The 25,018-nt window shown below is 47.1% G+C and overlaps 2 protein-coding genes across 3 annotated transcripts; one reads left to right on the top strand and one right to left on the bottom strand.

Moving 5' to 3' along the window:
- Positions 1-203: 203 nt before the first annotated feature.
- Positions 204-7,949, bottom strand: NT5M (5',3'-nucleotidase, mitochondrial). Its single transcript, XM_032704397.1, has 5 exons — positions 7,104-7,949; positions 3,712-3,812; positions 3,290-3,350; positions 2,777-2,891; positions 204-2,601 (listed from the first exon to the last, which is right to left on the bottom strand). The coding sequence occupies exons 1-5, from the start codon at positions 7,365-7,367 to the stop codon at positions 2,444-2,446; spliced, it is 699 nt and encodes a 232-aa protein (XP_032560288.1). The 5' UTR covers positions 7,368-7,949; the 3' UTR covers positions 204-2,443.
- A 2,236-nt stretch (positions 7,950-10,185) lies between these two features.
- On the top strand, positions 10,186-24,540 carry COPS3 (COP9 signalosome subunit 3). 2 transcript variants are annotated; one of them, XM_032703802.1, is made up of 12 exons: positions 10,186-10,315; positions 13,124-13,253; positions 14,606-14,718; positions 14,819-14,868; positions 15,553-15,645; positions 16,372-16,551; positions 17,547-17,687; positions 19,008-19,181; positions 19,931-20,017; positions 20,316-20,429; positions 20,993-21,073; positions 21,391-24,540. In XM_032703802.1, the coding sequence occupies exons 1-12, from the start codon at positions 10,261-10,263 to the stop codon at positions 21,442-21,444; spliced, it is 1,272 nt and encodes a 423-aa protein (XP_032559693.1). In that variant the 5' UTR covers positions 10,186-10,260; the 3' UTR covers positions 21,445-24,540. The 2 variants fall into 2 exon arrangements, with proteins under 2 accessions (XP_032559693.1, XP_032559694.1); XM_032703803.1 differs by having other exon boundaries at positions 10,261-10,315; positions 15,485-15,645.
- The last annotated feature ends 478 nt before the right edge of the window (positions 24,541-25,018 follow it).

Genomic DNA, 25,018 nt, shown 5'->3' with positions numbered 1-25,018 from the left:
GGTGCTCCCACATTGTCCCAGCTCCCAGCCTGCAAACCCTGCATCCAAGGCAGCTCTTGGCCAGGGAGCTGCATTTCAGGTGGCTGCACATCCCAAGCATACCTCCCCAAAGCAAACTCACCACCCAGAAAAGCACACAGTGGTTTAAACAGTGAAAAAAAAAAAAGAAAAAAAAGGGAAAAAAAGAGTAAAAAAAGAAAAAGAAAAAAAAAGTTGCTTGTGGTATGTAACTCCCATTACCTTGGGCCAACCATGTCAACTTTGTGCGCTCCCCCCACCCCAAGAACTGCTTTCAGAAAGCCTCAAGTCAATGTAGGCTCTGTCCCTGTTGCTGCAGCAGCCAGGGAAGGCACAGGTTCCAAAGCACCACTTCCAGAACCTCTCCAGGTCCCAGATGGGGAGGTCTGGCTGCCACTGCTGAATTGGGCTATTTGTTGGTTATGTAGCTTTAAGCTCATGTCCTTTTGGGGAGAGCCAAAAGGAGAGGGGAGAGCCAAGCCAAAGGTGTGAGGCAAGGAGCAACAGGATGGCTAATCCCAGCCAAGCCATGGCTACCATCTCTGCCTGTGGGGCTATGTGTCCCAGGGGGGAATTTTACCCCTGCAGCCAGCAAGTCCTTGGGCCAGGAGCACACGGTGGGATCCCAGACAGCATGGAGACACACAGCACTGAGGGCTGATGGCCTCTGTGGGGTCAGCAGGGATGCACTTGGTGCATCCCTGGGGCTTTGCCTGGGGCAGTCCAGTGCCAGCTCCCACTTGGGACAGCTGGGCCGTGGCTGCCCTATGGCAGTGCTGTAGGCAGGGAGGGGATGCCAGGCTCTCCCAGCTGCTGGGATGTCCCTTCTCTTGGGGCTGGGCAGAGGAACAGCAGCAGTGGCTGCCTTCTGGTGCCAGACAGGTTGCTGCAGTTCAAGGCCAGACTGGTGTGGGCTCAGAGAGGCAGGAACAAGCCAGACAGGAGAGGAAGAGGATGTGGGCACAGCTATGCCAAAAGCATCCACCTTGGAGCTGCCTCTTGGTCCAAACACTCCCTTTTTGGTGCTCACCTGCAGCTTGCCAGCAGTGTTGGCTGTTCCCAGAGCTCAGCAGGCCCAGCACAGACACCTGGCAGTGGTGGCTGGCACATGCTCTGACCCTGGACATACAGAGTCGGGACAGTGGTGGAGCTGCAGAACAAACTGACCCTGTGACACAGCCTGCTGGGCACCACTGATGGGCTCCTGTGCTGGTTTTGGCTGGCATAGAGTTAAATTTCTTCACAGCGGCTGCTATGGGACTGTTTTCTGTGAAGAAAATTAACTCTACCCCAGCTGAAACCAGCTCCCCAGCCTTTAACAGCAACATGCACCCAAACACCTTCCCTTGCAGCATGTGAGAACTGCAAACAGCATCCATGGAAGTGGTTGTGACAATCCTCCACAATCACAACCCCAAAGCTGTCCTCTGGACACCCACAGGGCCTCTACTTCACCCCCTTCTCAGCTATGCTGTAGTTCCTCCACCAGCCCAGCTTCCCCCCCAGTGGCATCTTCCCAGGCAGCTCCACACCAAAGGCTTTGGGATGTTTGCTGCCCCAGAAATGCCCCGAGTGAGTGATTCATGGGCGATGAGCAGCTGGGAGAAGAGCCCCACTCTTCATCCCAAATCAGCTCTAAAGCCCCAGCTCCGAAGCTGTGGCAGCTCCTTGGGGATGAGGGCAAGTGGGGATCCCTTCCACCAGCTGGAGGATGGCTACATCTCAGGTGTGAGCCTCAAGGGCTCTCTCTGCACAGCCTGATCCGTGGAAGGAATGGTGCTGTCCCCATATCCCCCTGCAGGGACTCTTCCAGCAGGGAAGCACTTAGCCATCCCATTGCATCAGCTGCCAGAAACAGCCCAGCTGAGCCAGTGCAGGGAGCCTGGGCAGCATCCACCTGCTCCCCCAGCCCTTCCAGCCACCCCTCTCTGCAGATCCAGGCACTGGGAGGGGAAACACCCCCCGAGGCAGCCCCTTGTGATGAAAGCCTGTGAGGACAAAACAAACCACCCACATGATCCTCGACTGTAACGCAGAGGGGAGGGTAGAGAGTTGGTCTGTGCCCTGCAGTGCACCAGACAAGGGCAGTGACACTCTGAGGGGGGATCTTGTCCATCAGAAATGCCAGGCTGGCCTCGTGGGGGGTGCAGATGCAGCACAGAGACCCCAGGAGCCAGTGGGAAATGCCCCCCAGCCAGGCTGTCAGGTCCACAGGGCCAATCCTGCTGCTGGTCTCTTGTGGCACAGCTGGGCTGGGGTCTGTTTTCCAGGTCCAGGTGGCTGTGGTGCTTCAGCTCACCCTCCTCTTCTCCACAGCAGGGACAGCATCTGTCTGTCTGTCCATCCGTGCTTTCGGCCTTCAGCAGGACTCCACAGGGACACGAGGGGATGGCTGCAGCCCCAGGTGGCCGTGGGAGGGGGGTGTTTAGGTGGCCTGGCTGGGTGGGAGGCGTTTGCTGTCCAGAATGGCCTTCCAGTCATCAGACCAGGAGTGCAGCCGGCGGCTGGGGGGCTTCAGCTGCAGGTGCTTGTTGTGGCAGGCAGTGAAGAGCACGTGTTCCCAGGTGGGGTTCAGCTCGGCCCCTGCAAAGCAAGGAGAGAGGTCACTGCTCCGGACAACTCATCTGCAAGACACTGAGGTTGACTTTGCTCCAACGTGAAGAGCCTGAAGACACAAAACCCTGATAAGAGCCTAATCAAGCATGGAAGGACCCATCACCGGCTGCATCCAGGCACTCCCTCAGCTCTCACCTCTTACCTGTTATATCAGGTCTGTCATCTATAAGCAGGTCAGCAGAAACCACTGTCTTATCCTGTGTCAGAATGATCTGCTCAAGAAAGTCAGGGCCAAAGTGCTTCTCCACCCAGGCATACTGGAAGGCAAAGAGGCAGGGGGTGAGCTCAGGGAAGGCTGATGGATGGGGCAGGGGCTGCTTGGTGGAGTGGAAGCAGCCCTGGCCCCTACACAGGGATAATCTCTCTCTTAATAAGTTCTTTAGTGGGATAGATTTGGATGCTGCTGGAGCACAAGTTCTTTTAAAGCCCAGCAGCTTTTGATGTTGTGATGAAATCCTAAGACCAAGAACCTCAGTGCGTGCAAATGGCAGAGCTCGGCTGATGGCAGAGCTGCTGCTCTGTGAAGATGCTTAGGGACAAAACTGATGGCACAGGGAAATGTTGTTGCCATTTTACAGCTGGAGGCATATAGGGGTCAGCTGGCTTTGCTGGGCAGTCTGGACAGGAGGGGGAGCTGAGATTTGGACCTGCTCACCTTCTCATAAGGACAGTAGCGGTACTTCTTGATGGGGCTTGTGCAGATGAACACGTCGGTGCTGCCACGAGGAGAAAAACAGGGGCAGAGTGTCACTCTGTGCCAGAGCAGGCAGGACCCCGAAGGTGACCCCCCACCACACACAGACCAAACCAGGGTGATTTAATCCCCCATCTCACAGGATCTCACTCACACCCACAGCATAAGAGCAGAGCTGACGGGAAGGGGCTGCACATGGCTGATGTTCTTGGTGACTGCTCCAGGAATCAAAGCCTTCTCTCTCCTCCCATGCCTGGTGGCTGGGAGTAATTTATTTTTAATGCTGATGTTGTATCAGCTCTTCTGCCAGGAGGTGGATGAGCCTGCAAAGCCACAGCTACTCCCCCGTCCATCCCCACACCATGGGGCAGGTTCCTACTCACTCTGCCAAATTTGCCATTTCCTTCACAGCTTCCACAGCCCCAGGGAGCGGGTCCAGCTCGATGAAGAAGTTCTTGGATTCCCAGATGCTGATGGCTTTCTCCTGTGAGCAGAAAGAGAGCAGTTACTGCACAGGGCTTCTTGCTACTCTTCTGGCATGTAAGTCTTCCTCACCTTTTGCTAGGATAGAGGATGGTGACAGTGAGAAAGGTGGGAGCACCAGCTCCAGTCCCCTCCTGCTAACTCCCCTCACCTCTGTGGGTGCCTCTGCTCCCCACCTGCCAATCTGCACCCATTCCATCCAATTTAGATTGGAGATGCTCTGCAGCAGACTTAGTTTTGCCTCTGCAGCCCCAGGCAAAACACAAGGGATTATCCAGATCTGACCCAAACCCTGGGTGTGGGTCCAGAGGGATGGACCCATGAGGATCCAGCTGACGTGGCCTGGTAGCCCTGCTGTAATGTGATGCTGTTCAGGCACAGATGCTGTCTGGCCTATTTGTCTCCATGAGATCACTTAAAATAGCAGCCGGGCTGCTCTCCCAGGAGCAAGTATATTACAGGATGAACCACATGTCAGGATGAATGCAGATGCTCTTCCTCAGGGATGCCTGGGCAAGGTCTACCAAGCAAATAGAGCATCTCCAGGCAAGGATTTGAAACACTTAACATCCAGGTCAGCAGCCAGGATGCAACGGTACAGCACAGGGAGAACAGAGATGAGACCACAGGGAGCAAAACCTTGGGATGAGGGCAGAGTCCAGGGGCTGCCTGCTATGGATCCAGCACAGCTCTAAAGAACAGCATCCCCTGCACTGCCTCAAATAGGTAACAGCTTGTCAGGCGCCAAGGAAAGCAATTATTTTGCACAAACACCAGGTCCTTGGGGAGGAGAGCTGGGAAGAAGCAGAAGCAGCCCTGTCCTGGCATTGTGATGCAGCTGAGGAGCTGCAGATGCAGCTGGGAGAAGTTTTGAAGGGAGCTCTGCCCTGAAGGACTGATTTTTATTTTGAACATTTCTGTTTCTAAATTTGAGGGAGGGGAATAGGGACAAAAGGAACTTCAAGCCCATCCCAGCCTTCCTGTAACCTGGCACTTGGCAGTTCCCTCCTGCCTGATGAGTGGGAATCTAGTGAGTAACCACCACATTTTGCCTTTACTATGCCTGTACTGAGGGAATAAAGCAGGCAACCATGAGCAACTGGGGCTTTACTGGGAACTACAAAGCTCAGGGCAGCAACACCCCAGAGCAAGCACAGGATCACTTAAGGAGTCCCATCCTGCTTTATCCAGTGCCAGGACACTGGCTGCACATCTCACCTCCTCTCAGGAAGGTAAATGCATCAACCCATCACATATCTGGGCACTGAGCTTTTAACATGACATGCCAGAATCAAACCCTGTATTTCTCAAAAAATCCCATGTAACATGACAAGACCAGACACCCAATTTAAAAAGGAGAGACTCTGTTGCCCAAGCAGCAGAAAACATCGGTGGATCAGAGGAGGGAATAAAAGCCTTCTTCATGGCTGTCCAAAATGAAACACATTGATTTGTGTAGAGAGCCAGCAGAAATGCCTTCTAGCTCCATGGCAAGAACAGCTGCCCTAAAAGTTTGCCGTGGGGTCAGGCAAATATTCAAACTAGAGTTGCTCTGCTTCAAATTAGTGAGCAATGATGTTCTATTTTTAAGATACTGACTGCAGTTGCACAAGAGACACCTGAAAAACACAGCCTGATGCAGCAGAGCACTTCAAACTGCATTGAAGTGTTTTCTTTCAGCAAGGACTTCCGCAGTTATCCCACTTCCAATTATGTCAAAAAGCATTTTGCAATCAAGCTTGAGGAGGGAAGAACTAAGCTCATCTTGAGGAAAAGACCCACTCAGCTCCCAGAGACAGAATAACTCCCTGTGGCACCACAACCATCGTGCTGGCCCAGCAGATGCAAAAATCCCCTGGGCTGGGAATCCCATCAAGTGCCAGAAGGACAGACCCTCAAATTCCTTCTTCTTATGTCTCCCCACGAGGAATTTCCCTGCCTGTCCAGGGCTTCCCATCCTTCCAGATCTGTGTGCTCAGTGCATTGCTGAGCTGTTCTCTCTTTCAGAGCTGGGACCTGTAGCTCGTTGGACTCTTCAGCTTCTATTTTCTGGTCCCCTACATCAGGTCAATGGTTCTCTCTGAGGAGGTGGACTAGAATGGCCCATGTGCCCATATCCACAAAGCAGATCCTGTTCTCTTCATCCCTGTTCTGAAACCATGGGTGAAACCAGGACTGCTCTGAGGTCAATCTGTGGAAATTTTGCTCCTTGTTCAGCCCAAGGTTTCGGTGGTTTTACATGATCACAGCAGACACAAGATGAGCTCACTTCATTTAACACATCCAATGTAGTTAAGATCAAGGAAGAAAAATTCATTATCATGCATTACCCCTGCCAAACTTTTAACATCTGCTTTACTGCATGAATGACGTTCTCCATTTCCCTTTCATCAATCCCACACAGAGAGGACACGTTATTCCTTTAGCTCATCAAGATGTTTAGGACTTTGCCCATGGGAGAGCTCCGGACGTTATTCCTGCTCCTTTCCTTGTAGCCATTACCCTACTGAAAACAGGAGCACTTTTATCTGCTGTAACACCTTTCAACCAGTGCAACTGCAATCCATGGATGAGATGGGAAACTTGAAGAGGCAGAAACCAACTCTCTGCTATGGTCAGCCCATTGTTAAATGATAAAGTACAACATAAAGAGAGGTTCTGCTTTTAGGCTTTAATCATTAAAATGAATATAGTAATTTTCAGGCATGGAGAGTCTGGGGTTGTTTTAATTTTAAGTAAGCCTTGACATGAAGCATTAATTGCATGATTTGCTCTCAACTTTTGTGCTGCATCCCACCCCTCACACTGCTGTTGAGGAGCTAAATAATCCATCTAGGAACAGTATCAATTCATGTGTCCAAATCAGAGCTAGAAAAAGCCAGCTATGCAATTCGAGGTATTTGAAGACAGATGTTCTGAAACATCTCCTTTCCTTGCATGTATCTCCATCCATGAATGCAGGGAAAAAGACCACTAGACCACTTGGGCAACCTGGTCTAGTGGATGGTGTGTCTGCCCATAGCAGGGGGTTGGAACGAGATGAGCTTTAAGGTCTCTTTCAACCCGAACCATCCCATGCTTCTGTGAAAGAGACACTGGATTTCTGGGAAAAAAAGGCAACACTAGAAGGTCCCCTGTATGCAGACTTGTACCTGTGCTTTGGTTGGAGCTCTGGCCAGCACCCACAGCCCTCCCCAGCACTGCACCCACGACCTGGGGGTCAGGGGGTCCCGCGGGGCCGAGCTCCAGCCCCAACCAGAGCACGCGCAGAGCCGGGGGATGCACAACTCACACTCAGCTCAGGTCCCAGGCGCCCGTACTGCTCCGACACCCAGAAGCCCCTCCGGTCCTCCAGGGCAATGTAGGGCTTGTCGGGGTACCTGGCCCTGAACTTCTTGAGGAAGCCTCCCTCAAAGTCGGCCAGCACCCCGTCCATGTCCACCAGCACCCGCAGGGCCCTGCGGGACCCCCCGGCGGGGCCGAGCCCCCTGCCCAGCCCTGCCAAGGGGCTGCAGCCCCGGGGCCGCAGGTGCAAGAAGCAGCTCAGCAAAATCATGGTGGAGGGGGCTGGGGGAAGGGGATGAGGGGCTTCAGGAAGGAGATTGGAGGGGGCCTGGGGAAGAGGGACTTGGGGAAGGGGATGAGGGGCTCAGGGCAGGGGATGGGGGTCTCAAGGAAGGGGATGGGAGGCTTGGGGCAGGGGATGAGGGGCTTGGGGCAGAGGATGGGAGGCTCAGGAAAGGGAACAGGTGCTCAGGGATGGAGGGCTCAGGACAGCGGATGGGGATCAGGGCAGGGAATGGGGTGCTTTGGGGAAAGGGATAAGGGTCTCAGGGCAGGGGATGAGGGGCTTGAGGAAGGAGATGGGGGGCTCTCCAGCTAAAAGAGGAGCCTTTATTTCAAGCAGGCACCCCGCCAGCAGGCAGCCGTGGCAAGCGCATCCCTTTGCAGCAGAAGCAAGGAGCGGAGGGGGGGATACGAGGGGGAGCAGAGGGGCTGCGGCGAGGTGCGGGGGGGATGCAAAGGTCCGTCCTGGCGCCCAGCGCGTCCTCCCCCTCCCCGCCCCATCCCTCCCTGGCAGCGAGCGCGGAGCGGGCGGCGGGGGGGGACCGGTGCCGGTGCCCGGAGGTGCCCGGCGCTGAGCTCGCCCCGACCCGGCAGTGCAAAGCCCAGTTCCTCTTCCCGGTGCTGGGCCGAGCCCGGAGCGCCGGCACCGCCTTAAAGCGGCACAAGCGCCTGTGACAGCGCGGCTGCTCCGCGCCGCCCGCCCGCTTTAAGGCTGCCCGGGCCCCGCGCCTTCCCCTTCCCTTCCCCTTCCCCTTTCCCTTCCTCCCGGCCTCAGTTTCCCTCTCTTTCAGTATTGGGGATTCTCTGTTTCCCCTCGCTTGCTGCGGACCCTGTCCCTGATCCCGCCCTCTGCCCCCATGCCCGTCCCTGCCCGCAGAGATGATGCGTTTTGGGGGCGCAGATGTATAGGGGCACAGTAACGCGATCTTTGCATAAAATACACCCTTTTCTGCCAGTTCACGCGGAGGGGACACTCTGTGGCCAGGGTCTCGCTCCGTGTGACACAGCTCTGTCCCCACGGGTGACAGGAATCCTTAAAAGCCGGAGCCCAAAAAGCCGGTTCCGGGACCCCAAAGAAGCACCGACAGCACCACGAATGTTCTGACACGGGACCAAAGATCTGGTCAAAAAGTGCTGTGAGGGTTAAAATTGATGGAGAAAGGGCAGTTCTCCAAGTGGCACTGACAGGATTAGGCAGTCGCTAAGCTGGGAAAGATTTTGCTTGACAGCAATAATACAGTTCCACTATATTTAATTTTTCAAGTCCAGAATGTTTTCCAGTGGAATACATTATCCTTGGATCATAGAAAGGGCATGAAAATGCACTGTAGGGATCAGGTGACCTGGGGAAGGTCACAGTGAGGGAAGAACTGGCTGGGTGGTGAACCCAGCAGTGAGGCTGGGAGGGCAAACGGGGGAAGTTCAAGTCTGTGTTGTGCTTTCACTCCCACTGGAGGCATTTTTCTCCCTGCAAGGAATGGGATTTCAACACAGCTGGATGTTCCTGACTAAGCAGGGAGGGAATACATACAAATTTATGGCTCCCCAGGGCAGTGGTCATAGCCCCAGGGCTGACAGAGCTCAAGGAGTGTTTGGACAATGCTGCCAGGCACATGGTGGGTTTGTTAGGGTGTCCTGGGCACTGTCAGAAGTTGGACTGGATGATCCTTGTGGGTCCCTTCTGTTGCCAAATACCCCCAAAGTCATCGGGAAGAATAAACACCAATTCATTCCTTTTTCACGTATTTATACATTTTTTACAAATTAATTAATGTTCATTGGTTCTAAATTACATAATTCCCTTTCATTAATTAGTATTCCGTCCACTATTGGTTATTAATTTCTCATTGCTTATGCTAATTAGTTCATCTTTCTAGTATCTTTTTCCCCTGGTAGGGATTTTCTGACACAAATATCAAGCCTTTGTTAGTCTTCTTCCTTATCTGCTGGTTTCTGCAAAAGGTCCTTGTTTCCAGACGTCCAGTTTCAACAACGCATTTCTCTCTCACAGGCTTTGTTCATTAAAGGTTAACTTTTAACAAAACATACAGGTTTTGTACTTTTCCCAAGCTGTCGTTTTGCAAAAGTTGCCTTATGACAACTTTTTGCTGTATGCTGGCTAAAAGTGATTTAAGGCCTAACACGTAAGCTAAACCAACTAATTAAAGGGTTTCATTAAAGCCACTAAAAATATTGGAAAGGTTGTATCATTTTCAACACTTCCAGCTCAGGATGGTCTATAATTCAGTGATCTCCACACAGGCTTCCATCATCTCCATGGATACTGAAGCACTGACACGTTCCCTGCCTGCAGCAGCTCCCGAGGGATGGAAAACACACTCCCACGTATATAAACCGAGTCAACCAGCGGGATTCAAACCCCGTTCCCCGATATCCGGGCGAACATTACACGGAATCAGAGGACAACCACCACGTTCCCAAGGGACAAGAGGGATTAAATCTGCACTTCTCGTGCAGTGCCAGCACTCGGGAGGGCTTGACCGTATGGCGAAGGTCCCCCTGTCGCGATGGTCCCCATGTCGCGACGGTTCCGGTGTCGCGGGGGGTCCCCGAGTCGCGCGGAGGTGACGCCGATGACGTCACCACCTCCCCCCCTCCGGCCCTGCTGAGTCACGGCCCCTCCCGCGCCTCCTGACGCGAGGCCGGCGGTTGCCACGGCGACCGCACCTCTCGCGAGAGGCGGCGCGAGCGGCGCGCGGCGGCGGGCGGTGCGCGGCGCCCGCGGCGGCCCCTCATTGGCCGGCGGCGGCGGCGGCTCCCGGCGCGCGCCGCTCTTCCCCCCCACGCCCCCTCCCCTCACACACCCCGGGCTCCGCCCCTCTCTCCCTCCCGCGCGCGCGGCCGCGGCGCGAGCCGCCAAGATGGCGTCGGCCCTGGAGCAGTTCGTCAACAGCGTCCGGCAGCTCTCGGCCCAGGGTGAGGCGCACGGGGGGACACCGGGGGCACCGCGGGAGCCCGCGGGGCCGCGGGAGGGCGGCGGCGGCCGGGGGAGCCCGCCGGGCCGCGCGCGGGTGGCGGCGGCCGGGGGAGCCCGCCGGGCCGCGCGCGGGTGGCGGCGGGGCGGGAGGGGGCGGGCCGGGGCCTGCCCGCTCGCACGGCGCTCCCTCAGGCGCGGGGCCGCGGCGCCGCATCCCCGGGGCCCGGCCCGGGGTTCATTCGGGCTCTGCACCCGCAGGGTCTGCGGCGACCGTGCGCAGGTTAATCCGGGGCGGCCCCGGAGGGGTCCCGGGCGTGTGACAGGCCACGAGGGGCCGGCGGTGCCCTCCCGGTTCTCCCAGGGGGTGGTTTTAGCACCAGCGCCAAATCTGAGCCTTTAAACCAGGGGGAGGAGCGGGCACTGCGGGGTCTTTGACTGGGATTTTATAGCCCAGCCTGTCACCTCCCTGACGAACGGGCAGGCTGTGATAAGTGGGTGGTTTAAAATACGGTTCTGAAGGGTCCAAGCGTCCATGCTCTACATTTTCAAGCAGAGCATGGACAGAGAGTCCTGAACCACTATGGAACAGTATGACAGGTCTGAGACCGTAACCACGTGTTCAGAAAGTGTTTAAATAGCCACGGTTAGAATTCCTTAGTTTCACTGCCAAACTCCTAATTTTTCTATGTGTGGGCACAGTGTTTCCTGGTTCTTGAACTTTCCCTCTATGTTGATGGGTCCTGAGTGTTCCTCTACCTGGAATGTTTGATCTCCAGAATTGATCAAAAATTGATGCTTTCCTCTGTGGTCCCAAGTTTTATCTCTGGCAGTTCTTGGGTGGAGTTCCAGCTTTTTCTGACTTTGGTTTAACATGTTAAATATAGAGTATTTTTACTGGGGATATCACGTGTAAGAGCTAAATTAAACCTACAAGATGCAGGTACAAACCAAGTGGAAGAGGGTTCTTCATACACCTGTAGTTGAGCTGGAGAACTTTCTGTCATGAGGTTTTGGGGATGCGAAAGGCTCGAGAAGAGACTGTTTGGTTTTATGGAAGTTCTCCCATTAGGGATGAGCCAGGTAGGCATTCTCTGTGAGAAAGTTCTCAGCACAGGAAGGACATCAGCCTCTTGGAGAGAGTCCAAAGGAGGCCACCAAGATGATTAGAGAGATGGAGCAGCTCTGCTGTGAGGAAAGACTGGGAGAGCTGGGATTGTTCAGCCTGGAAAAGAGAAGGCTCCGGGGTGACCTAATTGTGGCCTTCCAGTACTTGAAGGGGCCGACAAGAAAGATGGACTGGGACCATTTACAAGGGCCTGGAGTGACAGGACAAGGGGGAATGGCTTCACACTGATAGAGGGCAGGGTTAGATGGGATATTGGGAAGAAACTCTTGACTGTGAGGGTGATGAGGCCCTGGCAGAGGTTGCCCAGAGAAGCTGTAGCTGCCCCATCCCTGGAAATGTCCAAGGCCAGGTTGGATGGGGTTTGGAGCAACCTGGGCTAGTGGAAGGTGTCCCTGCCCATGGCAGGGGGGTGGAATGAGATGATCTTTCATGTCCCTTCCAAACCAAACCATCCTGTGATTCTGTGAAAGTAAATCCAGACCCAGACAGGCATCTGGAGGACATGAGAGCACACAGAACATGTGTACTTGTGGTGGTTTCTGGCTGTCAGCATTTGGCTGCCTGAGAGGTGACATAAAGGGACATTTAGTTGGGCCTGGTGTGGGAATTTCTACTTAGACTAAGTTGTTCAGTGTGTGTGTGTACAGGGATGGATCCCAGAATCCCAGAGTGGTTTGGGTTGGAAGGGATGTTAAAGCTCATCTCGTCCCACCCTGTGCCAAGGGCAGGGACCCCTTCCACTAGACCGTGTTGCTCAGAGCCTGTTTTGAGGAGGTTTTTCATATTGTTTTTTAGAGGAATGATAGAACTGTAGAGTGGATGAATTGCTCTACCAGAACTAAGGTTTTGCAGTGCTTGAATACCATTATCAAGCCACAGAGAGTTTTACAAGCCCTGTTCCTTCCCATGCATATGCCTGAAGATTTAATTCTGTGTGGAGAGAGCAGTTTTGGAGGTGGGTTTCCAGCATTCTTGGGCTCTGGTCTCTTATTGGGAACTTCTTGATCCCTCTGTCTGGGTCTTCCCTGGTTTTCCTTTTTCAAAGGAAAAGGCCATAGAACTGAGGATAATGTAAATCTTTCTGGGTGGAGGCATTATTCCTCATTTTATGAACACTTTTGCAACGGTGAGAGAACATTTGTTTTTTCTCTCTAATCTCCAAGGATTGACCATTGAAACAATACTCTGCTTCAAAAGGGCGTAGTTTTAATTTATTCAATTAATTGGTGGGGAGGAATAGTTTGAAAGCAGTTCATGAGAATGGATCTGCTTTCTTCATAAGAACTTTTGGGCTTACCAGACCTTCCTGATTAAACTAGAAATGTTTCATGCAAATAGAAAATGTTGTGGGTTTAATTATACAAAGTAAATTTAAGGACAGGTTTTTACATCCTTTTGTTGTAGGTACTCAGTTGTATCTTTAATGTTCAAAAAAATGCTTATGAGCAGACCTGAATGGTGGGTAGGGCTTGAGGAGCAGCAAGGAACAAGCTCTGATGTATGTTTTATTAAAAAAAAACACAACATGTGGTGGGTTGAAAACTAATGCCTATTGTATTAAAGGAAATTAAATCTTGAGGTGATCCTACTATTTCCTGAGGTTACATAGGGTTGTAATGAGGGATGGGAATATGGAGTGTTCTCTAATTAGAGTTTGACAACGATGCTCTTTGTATTTCAGGGCAAATGACCCAGCTTTGTGAACTGATCAATAAAAGTGGAGAGCTGCTAGCAAAAAATCTTTCCCATCTGGATACAGTGCTCGGTGCCCTGGATGTGCAGGAACACTCATTAGGGGTTCTTGCTGTCTTGTAAGTGTTGCTTGCTTTTAATTAAATATCTTAATATTAAAACTCCAGGCAACGTGCTGAATTGTCAGCCAAATGTTCTTCTTTTGGACACAAGTGTTTTCAATCTGCATTTTTTACAGTGGGTTGGTTTCCTTCAGTGGTGCACGTTTTAGTAATGAAAATACCAAGGCAAATTTGTATTTTCAAAGGAAAAAAACCTTTGAAGCATGTAAATCCCATTACTGTAAAATGGTAAGATGTGGGGGGTCATTTTCCCTCAGGCTGTATTTCTTTCTCCCGTGTATGTTTTTATAAAACATACATTTTTATAAAACATACATATTTTCTGCTGCTGGGGTTGGACAGGGCTTGGAGCAGCCTGGTCTAGTGGAAGGTGTCCCTGCTCATGGCAGGAGGGTGGAACTGGACAATCTTTAAGGTCCCTTCCTGCTCAAACCATTCTTTGATTCTATTATAAGTGTTTTCCATATGTGTTCAGCAAAAAGTTATAAAATTAGCTTTTAAAACTTGATTTTCAGGGCATTAGTGTGTTGAACTGTAAACACGGAGCGAGATGTTTTATTCCAGTGGAACGTGGGGTTTCTCATCGTTCCTGGGGGTTTGTCTCTGGACAGCACTGAGGCTCTTGCTGCTGTCTGTAGGTCAAGATAATGCTTGAACTGCCCTGGGGGTGCTGAGGTGAGGCCCTGAAGTTCAAACTGGCTGTACCTGACTGCAAGTGAAGTATCTGCAGGTTCCACTATTGTTTTAAAACTGTCTTTTAAGGGAAAGATCAGAATTCTAGTATTTGTTCTATTACCCTTTTGAGACACAATACTGTAACACATGGAGATAATGTACTTGATGTTACAATTCACAAGCACCTTGTAAAAATGCATTTTGCAAGGCTACAGCCCACAGATGCTCAGGAACCACCAGAGATGGAGAGAAACTGGAACTGAAGGGAAAGGGCTCCTAACAAGAGAGAAACATCCAATAATTTAATAGTTGAGAACTCCTGAACACCTTCAAGTAGGAGGTGGCTGCAGGATAGGCAGAAGTGTCCAGGGAAGTTGTGTGGCTGAGTATTAAAATTCATCAGTGTTTCTGTTATGATTTAACCATTGTACCAGGTAAAATGATTTTACCATAGTTTGTTCTAAATTGTAGTTTGCACTAAATTGAGAATTGGAGTGTGCATGGAAAAGTGTTTTCAAATGTTGTGCAACTCCTGGGGAAATCTTAACACCAGCTGTCATAAACAGTTCAGATTTGTTTGCAAGCACCTGTGTGCAGAGACTTAGCAATGAAGATGCAGCTTTTTTATTAACCTCTAGACATTAAGTGCTAAACCCTTCGTTTCTGTGTTTCAGGTTTGTGAAGTTTTCTATGCCCAGCATCCCTGACTTCGAAACATTATTCTCACAGGTGCAGCTTTTTATCAGCACTTGTAATGGAGAACACATTAGATATGCAACAGACACTTGTAAGTTAATTTCAGACTTTATGTATATTTTTTTGGATAGTTTGGTGTTACTGATTTTTCACTGTGGTGGTTTTTTTGTTTGTTTTTTTACTGTATTTAGTTGCTGGCCTGTGCCACCAGTTAACAAATGCCCTTGTGGAGAGAAAACAGGTGAGCAAGTATCATCTACTACAAATAAGCTACTACATATCCAAGGCTTAAAGGGGATGTTACCAGTCTCTTACTCAATAAAGACTTGCCACTAACTTCACATTAAATATTTCTGTGCAGCTACTTAGTGGTTCAGTCTACTGAGAGGTAATGAACAAACCCAAGATTTTAAGGTTTCTTTAAGGAAAACAGAAGGAAGATAAATATTTTGGGAGGAGAGTCACTTAAAAGCATGCTCTGTCACACAAACTATTAAATCTGTGGTACCAAGAGTGGTCTTCAGGTGATGTGTGCGTGAGTAGGAGAGAGCTGCAAAAATTATTAGCACTGGTGAGCCAGTGATACTAGATTTGGTGTTATTCTCACTGGTGTTATGTAATGGTCTTAATGAGATGCCTTAAAATGTACAGGAAACTTGATTAAGAAATATTTGACCAGTGGTTTTGTTGCTAAGATACTGACTTTTTCAGGCCACTTTAGTGAAATCTGGCCAGAGGTAGAAGCAGAGATCAAGAATTCTATTTATTGAGAGACTGCAGTATCCTACAAAAAGGGAACCTCAAATAAACTACTACCTAATGGAACCTGTCAATTAGTGTTATTTTTCATTTGTAAGTGTCAACATAAGATCCAATGTGCTGCCATCTATGAGAAATTATCTGAAAGAGATGTAATTTCTGACAGCCCCTGCGAGGAATTAGCATTCTCAGACAAGCCATAGACAAGATGCAGATGAACACAAACCAGCTGACCTCAATACACGCAGATCTCTGCCAGGTAAGGGGAGCTTAAGGGCTTTTTGTGCCACTAAAAGCTTTTAAAATATCTATAACCCTTCGAGGAAATGCATGCTCACATATTGCAATGTAAAAATGGCTTTTCAACTGTTTTGGCGTTTTTTTCCAGTAGTAAATAATATGATAGACTGAAATAAAGTCCAAATCTGACATACAGAATAATTATTAATTTTAAATATTCAGTGCATATCCCCAGATCTTTGGTTTTGTTGATGACTTCTGAAAGTGCTTTGACATCCCTTCTTTGTGGGCTGAAAGTCACCCACAGCTTATTTTAGGAATATCACTGTAATATCCCGCTACTGTCTGCTCAGCTCTGACAAAAGACATGTTTGTCTCAGTGTCTTTGGCCTGGATTTGCACTCCTGTCTCGTTCTTGGCTCCTGGGAGTTGGGGTTGGACAGCAATGTTTAGAGCAATATTTAGTGCTGCCAGCACAGTAGTTTGGCAGGCCTGGAGTTTCAAGCAGCTTTGTCAAAGTTTAATTTCTCTAGGAGTCAGATAATTTATAACAGTTCATAATCTGTGCTAAGGGGTTTCAACCATGATACAATGAATAAACTGTGTTACAGCACTACTGACACGCTCTGTTTTTTCACCTGTGATATTTAGTAAATAGTACTGATTAATTTAGTTTCGACTTCTTCCTCATGGAAATCTGAATGGAAATGGCTAATTTATGAAAACTTGATTTATTTTCTTGTAGCTCTGTTTGTTAGCAAAATGCTTTAAACCTGCCCTCCCGTATCTAGATGTGGACATGATGGATATTTGTAAAGAGAATGGGGCATATGATGCGAAGCACTTTTTATGCTACTACTACTATGGTGGGATGATATACACTGGGCTAAAGAACTTTGAAAGAGCACTCTACTTTTATGAACAGGTAACTCTAAATGAAGTGTGGTAAGTCTGGAGCGTGATCAGTGGAAAGGCAAAAGTAGATGTGTAATAGGGCTGAGAGAACACAGCACCTCTGAATTGTCACAAGCAAACTGCCTTTAGAGGTGTTTTCCTTTAAGAAGGCCTCTTACAGCCTTATTGCACCATGAAGCTGTGCAGCTCAAAGGGTGATGTTAAATTTATCTCACTATAAATATTTTTCAGCTGCGTGCTTAGAACTGCAGCAGAGAAATGGGTCACAGGCTGACACACAATTTTGTGTTTGCTTAAAAAATAGTCCAGGTTTTGCTAAGGCCTTTGCTAATTTTATTTGATTTTTACACTTCTTCCAGGCTACTACAGTATTTTCTGATTTTTATTTTCTCAGGGAAAGAAAAGAAAATAGCAAAACTGTGAAAACTCTGTGTATGGGGAAAGTGCTGTAAATGTGCAAAATAAGCTGGTGCAGCATTTTTCTTTTCTGTAAACAAGGGTCAGCTCTTGAGAAGTTTCAGTATCATAGCAAACTAAAATCCCCTTTCCCTACTCTGCAGACCTCTTTCATACCTAAATATGAGATTTGATGATGTAATAGCTTTATAAAACCTCTTTAGGGATTGGTGTAAATCCAGGTTCCATGGGAACTGTTTAATCGTTCCTGGTTAACAAGTAGCTGCAGGTGATTTCTGGTACAACTTTAGATATACACCAAGGAAAGAAGTTTTGATTCAATCTGAACAGGATTACTTTAAGGTAGGCATCACTATAACGTGAAATGTTTTGAGTAGCTTGTATAAAATTTCCCTTTTTTGGGGGTATTTTTGGATAATTAATTTTGACAGAAGTTAGTTAAGCTTCAATGCTCAAAGGAGAATTTCATATGTCATTGTGTCCTTTCTGCATGCAGGTTGAAACTGAGATTTTTATTAATGCAGTAGCTAGCAGGATCTACCAGTAAGTATACTTAATTTCTGTTCTGTTTCTTTCTTTCTTGCTTAGGCAATAACTACTCCAGCCATGGCAGTCAGTCATATTATGTTGGAATCATATAAAAAGTATATCCTAGTTTCTTTGATACTACTTGGCAAAGTTCAGCAGCTACCAAAATACACTTCTCAGATAGTTGGTAGATTCATTAAGGTAAGTCTTGTGAATACAGCTAAATAGTAGAACAACAAATCTGAATTTGTAAATGATTTTTTTTTTCTACCCTCATTTGATGGTGCTGTTTAACATTGGAGATCATGAGAAATAATTCACAGTCTGCCAGAGTACAACCCCATGCTGCCTTTCCAGTATACAGCAGGAAAAGATTGTTTGGCAATTTCTGCATCTGTTACAAGCAAACTGTGTTGTTCTGGCGTTGGAACAAGTTGCCCAGGGAAGCTGTGGCTGCCCCATCCCTGGAAGTGTCCAAGGCCAGGTTGGACAGGGCTTGGAGCAACCTGGGATAGTGGAAGGTGTCCCTGCCCATGGCAGGGGTTGGAACTCAATGACCTTTAAGGTCCCTTCCAACCCAAACCATTCCATTATTCTGTGATATTGGTGATACAGGTTTTTAAATTTAAATTTGGAAGAACTTCAGGGTTGAGTAGTAGTCACCAATATTCTCTTCACTGCTACTACACATCCCTTTATAGCTTTTTATGTTAGAATTTTAGAAATACTCAGATTTCACCTGGCTTTCAAGATGCAGTGTCCTTGGGAAAATATTCAACCTGTACTTCATCTAATTGAAGTACAAAATGTTAAACAGTTTATTCCCAAACTCCAGCTTTTTAGAGAATAAAAGCTTCTGAAAAAGCTGCAAGTCTGGAGTCTGTAGGCATTCAGAGAAAGAGGTGTAGGGTGGGAGACAAAACTGCTAGTGAGAGAGTTCTTATCCTATGTAAATAACACACAGTTAATTAGTTCTTATTTAACACTGAGTTTGCTGATTTGTGACCAAACTTTTGGAGAGTTCCACAAATCTTCTAACTTCAGATTCTAATAAGCAAGCTCAAACCATTTTAAGGTGATTTAGGTGAACTAGTTTGACCCTGAGTGTCTGTTTTCCATGCTGTGACACATCGCGGTCAAGGATGAGTGTCTTAGAGGGCAAAACAAATCTCATGGGTGGGCAGTGACTGTGCAATATCCTACTTACCTCAAACTCAGCTTTCTTCTTGTGCTGGTCAGCTAAGGGAGTTTTTTTCAGACTGCTGAAAGTAAAACTGTCACACAGAATCCTTGAATGATGTTTATTAAATCTTATACTGCAGTAATAAAGATTTAGTGTATGAGGATGTGTCATTGCCATAAAGCCACGTATGGGCATCTTGTATTTCTTATGAGAAATGCTCAAGCTACTTAAATTTACTTCTCTGCCTGCATGGCTTCTAATGTTAAAGCTCTGACCAGGTTTTGTGGTGCTGGGTGAACACTGTTCTTTAAGAAGGGTTTTCATTTTTCTAATTGCAGCCTCTTAGCAATGCTTACCACGAATTAGCGCAAGTTTATTCAACCAATAAACCCTCGGAGCTTCGAAATCTGGTGAACAAACACAGTGAAACATTCACAAGGGATAACAATATGGGGCTGGTTAAGCAATGCTTGTCATCTCTCTACAAAAAGAATATTCAGAGGCTAACCAAGGTAAGAGAAATTATGAGTGGTTTTCCTCTAAGAGTGTATCTCTAAAATATGTTCCATTTAGAGCAAAATGATGATGTGGCAGAGAAATGACTAAAACTGAGGTTTGTGTCTGAAGCAAATGAGACTAAAATGCTTTACATAGAAAAGCAATTCACTTGGCTACTTATGCATTATTTAAAAGGTGATTCAGTCCATCTGTCAGAGGCATTTGCCCACGAGGTTTTCATACATAACCAAAACAGTGAGCAGTGTAACCCAGTGACCTTCATCTCTATTCACAGAATGGTAAAGCTGGACTTTACAGGCTACTTCATTAGGGAAGAGTGAGTGAATAGGACAGATTTTGGAAGTGTCTGAAATAAAAGGAGAAAACAGAAGCAGTGGAGTGATGTGCTCCTTCACCTGAGAGATTGGATTAATCCAAACCTCAGAAGGAAAGCAATATAGGCATGTCTTCAAGGAAATTCAAGGGATGGACAGTCACCTTTTTCATGTAAAAAGGGGAGGGATGCGGTCAGGACTGTGCAGGGTAAAAAGGAATTGCAGAAATGGGTAATGACCCCATAAGTGCACAGTGTAACAAATTCATGTCTTTGGAGGAAGAGCTGACTCATGGTCCCTTAATAACTACGTGTTACACTTGTTTCTTCCCATCAGACTTTCAAAATAAGATTACTTAGGCTACAGAGGATTGACAGGGAAAATTCTTAACATCTGATTGTAACAATTTGATACTTTGTGAATTTCAGACGTTTTTAACATTGTCATTACAAGACATGGCAAGTCGAGTGCAGCTGTCGGGGCCCCAAGAAGCAGAAAAATACGTCCTCCACATGGTAAGACCTATGACTTGGCTAAACTGTGCTAAAATTAGTGTTTGGGTTGGCAGTACATGGTCTGAGTTGTTCTTTTTCAGGGTGGAGGAAATGCTGTCAGTCTGCTGTGGTGTTTAGACTGTTCTCAAAATATCTAAAAAGCTGACGTCCACCTACTGTGTGAATTATGTGTCTCTGGGAAGCTGTTAAAAAGTAAAAGCAGCCAAGTTAAAGATTATTCCACAAGGAATGTGTGTGTTATAGTTACCTGAAATTCGGTTCTTGGTGATAACTCACATTAAATCCTCTCTCATTTCAGATAGAAGATGGTGAAATCTTTGCAAGTATTAATCAGAAAGATGGTATGGTCTGTTTCCATGATAATCCTGAAAAATATAACAATCCAGCTATGCTTCATAACATTGATCAGGAGGTAAATCTTTAACTGCTTTTGGAATACTGACCAAAGAGCCTTAGTCTGTAAACAGAGAAGCCAGTGTAGGTAACTATAGATGTAGAGATTGAGGACTGTGAGTCATTATTTGACTATTTCACAGTACCAGTATTTAAAGGTTTTACATTCATAGTTACTGTCAGTACATTCTCTCTTGTGTCCTGCACAGCCTGAGCTGTTTCAGGGGACTGGCTGCTTGCTGTTGGCGATGTGAAGATCCTTGAATTGAATGGATTAGAAAGATTGTTTTGAGAGTTTTAGACTTCAAGCATCCCTTCCACTGGCTGTCAATAGCCTGCCTGTGGGTGATCCTCAAGGGACTGTCTATCAGTGACCTTAAGAAGGATTGTTAGAAGACATGGATCAAATTAAGGGATTAAAAATGGTCTGACACTTTTGTTTGGGAGATGAGGGATGAGAATATTTTGACGTGGAACTTTAGCAGTGGCAGAAGTTACTGGTTCTGCATGGCACAGCCATGAAATGTCTTGAAGATCATGTCCAGACTGGACAAAGTAATCACCTTAATGTATGTTTTTAAGATGCTGAAATGTATAGAGCTTGATGAACGACTGAAAGCCATGGATCAAGAGATCACTGTGAACCCTCAGTTTGTGCAGAAGGTAATTGATTTTGATTTCCTGTAAGAGTATGTGAGAGATTCATTCAGTGCAGTGAGTATGTTCTAGTGAATGTTATTTACAGTGTTAATATTCCACATTATTAATAATAATATGTGCATAAACATCATGAACCACCATAAAGATACTTATGATTTTTGAAGGGGTTTTGTCCTAATTAATCCTGTAGGGATTTCAGTCAGAAAGAAGTGCATGTTATTTTCACATGCACCTTATTTTCCTAGCTGTTAACTTCAAAGAACTGTCATTCTCAAACCTTCAGGCCTGTTTCTGAACAGAACTAACTCTCTCCCTTTCAGAGTATGGGCTCTCAAGAAGATGACTCAGGGACCAAACCATCCAGTTATTCTTGAAATTAATGTTGCTCACCACTCCGCTTTCAAGTAAAAGCTTATGAAAGAATCACGCCTGGAATAGGGCATTGAGGAGTTCCACGAAGAGAGCAGAGAGAACTGAGCTTTGCTTTTCACCTGGACATTAAGAAAATAAAAGAACACCCTCTCAGTACTGTATAATATCAGAAATATTCTCTGCAAAGAAAAGGAAATCTCAAAAGAAACTTAAAAGTCTGTTGTGGATTTATTTATCTTCAGATTAACATCGTTAATGCATTAAATAATCTACCTTTTGTTTTAAAGGGTTTGAATGTTGCTGTGTTTCTGTAGCAGTCCTCTTCTGCAAAAAAAAAAAAAGTGTTATTCAGGGAAGAATACAAACTAGTGTTGGTTCACTTACAAGATAATTACTGGTTCATTATTCTGTATTTAAAGTTGGCTCGAAGTGCAGATTTATATGTGTGGTGGGGGCAGAGGGGTGGAGTTTAAGCAAATCATAATGTAGAGAATTTGCATATGGCCAGTGTAGCTGGTGCTGTCTGTTAAATGAGGAAATAAGAACTGTTCTTCCCAAAAGGATGAGGATATCGGCGAGTCCCTGCGAGGAAGTTTGCTGCAAAGCAGAAATCACTATAGGGAAACGAGACATGACAGCAGTTTATGATTTTAAGTTTCTGGTACAAAATATTTGCTAATATTATTTGCTCTTAGATGAAACTTATTAGACCTGAACAAAAGGATATTTGGAAGATGTTGGTGTTCTGGAGGATTCGAGATAGGAAGTTGTTTACACTGAAAGGAATTTAAATGTTTGTTCCTATACAACTGCCATAAAGGTATTCAAGAGGCTTTTCTGTGGTGGAAACCAGTATTTCTACATGGAACATAAATAGAATTCTAAACAGCTCTCAAAATGCAGGATTTTATTCTGAGATAACATGGTGGAATGGTACCTGCTTTTTAATTCACTATTTTAAACTTTAAAACTTTGTTGTTGGATTCTTTAAAGTGCTTCACCCCTTAAATCAACGGGCTGCTTAATTTTCTGTAGTTCTCGTGTATCTGAAGATTCTCACTGTTCCAAACACCTTCCTGTCAGTGCAATTCTCCTGCTGTCAGGCAGAAATAAACCTGTCATCAAGTCAGAATTCGAGAAGCTCAGCAGCCTCTGCTTCCTGCTGAAACACCTGACTAGGAGCTGCTTGGCACTGCTAACCTGGCAGCTTGTTTTCAGGAGCCCAAGTGGGAGCTGAGCATTTCTGGCTCTTGCTGTGTGAAGTTTGTTTGTATTGAGGTCACCCGTGGCTGAAAATATCCCATTTGTGCTTCCAGTGCTGATACAGAAGTGTTGGGGCTTTCACCCCAAACTGGTGTCTCAATTCTAGCAGAACCTCTGTGACAGTGGGTGAAAGGAGGTGTCCCAGGTTGTTTTGATGGTGCATGGTGCTTTTGAAAGTACAAAATAGCAATTCAGTATCAAACACAGTGTAGGTCTGTGGTGTGAGCAGCTCACCACTGAGCACTTGTGCTTCCTGCTCTAGAGGCTTCCATGGAGGCAACTTTTACACGTGATCCTAAAGCAAAATCTTGGGTTTATTCATAACTTGCCTTACCAGTCTTGTAACTAAAAAGATTTATGATTTTCGAAGGTTTTTTTTTTTCCTAATTTATCCTGCAGTGATTTCAGTGCTGAACATACACCATTTTCCTCTCTGTTCCCGTGGAAGTCTTAAATGAGTTGGATTAGTGATGCTGTGGGCTCGAGCACCAGGTGGGGTGGTTGTTACAACCACTGTGGCACTCACAGAAAGAACTCCAAACGACCTACCCCAAACTCCACCCATCCAGAAACGTGCCTGGCTCGCCTCTCCTTGCCAAGGGCACACTTGCCAGGGGAGAAAGTATTCAGGATGGTGTCATGGAGTTGGAGAAAAAACACAAATGTCCGTTTTTACACCACTAGTTCCTATTAGTGAGCGTGGATTTACCTGCTGAGAGCTGCAGGATGGCTTTCCAGCTGTGGAATTGGAAGCAAACTTAATATATGCAGCTGGCAAATAGCTGCTACGTTTTTCTTTTCTTTTTTCTTGCCTACAGTAGATAAAATAAATCCACGCTCACATCAAAAGGATGGCAGAAAGAGCTGTGTAATAGTTTCAAGTGATTCAAGTTATATCTCTGATTTTTAAGAGGGCAAATGCTTTTAAAGTTAGAGAACTGCTGAGATTCCTTTTCTGACATGGGTAGTTGTGCTGTTAATCTCTGATTTCTGTTAAAATTTCCGAGTCAGGTCCCACCTCTAGAATCAGTAGATAAAACATTCACCTAAAGTGCTTCAGGGAAGGGCTTTTAAGTCCTACTTTGATAAACACACACAGTCTGGCATCTGCATGTCTTGAGATACTGCTGAAATTAAGTCAGATTTTTAATGAAGCAGCTCCTTCAAATCTTGGAACTAATTGCATGGGCTGGTCAGCTGAGACGCTTTGAAAGCACTTGAGCTTTCTGGTTTTAATTTGTATTTACTGCAGGGAAGAACTTTTGCTGAAATCTAAGAACAGTATGTGCTGTGCTGCTCTGAACTTGGACTCTCAGAGGTCCTGTGGCTGGTTCTTCACATCCTGCATGGCCACATTTTAGGCGTCATCCACGGAACACTCGAGTGCACGCTTTGATGTCTAAGTCCAATTTTGTTGCGTTTTAATTAGCACAGACACGAGGGGTGGTTCTGAAGGCAGTGTTAGACATGCAACTACCATTCGTAGCCACAGGAGGGGTCTCTAGGCCAGCTCCTGTTAGACTTTTAAATGTTTCTAAGAAGAAACGGTTCGAAGCTGTTTGTGTACAACCCCCCCTCCTGTTTTTGTGCCACCGAGGAGCCCCAGTTTGTGACCTCCGCTGACACCCACAGCGCTGCCATCGCGCCACTGTGTAACTCCAGCTGCCTCCTTCCCAACTTCCCTTCTGTGTCCCGCAGCACAGCCGGTGTTTGTGTTGTCATAGGCGATCTGTATAACCTAGGAAATGTTCTCTTGTGTGGCCACAATGGCCCGGGAGGTTAGTCCTGAGAAGTTGTTTAAATGTGCTATTGGAAAATAAAGATAACAAATGAGTCGTTCTTAGTTTGTCTTAAATGAGATTGTAGGTTTTCTGTGTCTGGGTTTTCCTTAGGTTTTGGGGGGGGGTCTTATTCCTGTTGCTTCTCAGGGTGAGACTGGGTGACGAGTGGGAGGCTGCTGGTTGCTGTGTGTGGCTGTGCCCTCTGCTCAGGAGCTGTTCCAGCTCTGCTCTGGGCATCTCTGAGCTCTCCTGTCCTGAGTGATCCTGAGTAGGAACAGTATTTTTGTGTCTTCCTTAGGAAGTGCTGCTGCAGGTCCGTGTCTGAGATGGGCTGCGGGATTTTGGATGGAACACTTCTACTGTCTCAGAGCAACCTGGTCTAGTGGAAGGTGTCTCTGCCCACGGCAGGGGGTTGGAAGGCGATGGTCCTTAAGGTCCCTTCCAACCCAAACCATTTTGGGATTCATATCTGAGCTCTGTGTTTCCATAATAATCCATCTCACTGACCATCTCTGTATTGTTTTCATCAGAC

Source organism: Chiroxiphia lanceolata, chromosome 16 (assembly GCF_009829145.1).
Source record: "Chiroxiphia lanceolata isolate bChiLan1 chromosome 16, bChiLan1.pri, whole genome shotgun sequence".
NCBI classification, from domain to species: domain Eukaryota; kingdom Metazoa; phylum Chordata; class Aves; order Passeriformes; family Pipridae; genus Chiroxiphia; species Chiroxiphia lanceolata.
Note: the sequence above shows the minus strand (reverse complement) of the source record. Positions and strands in the feature narration are given on the sequence as shown.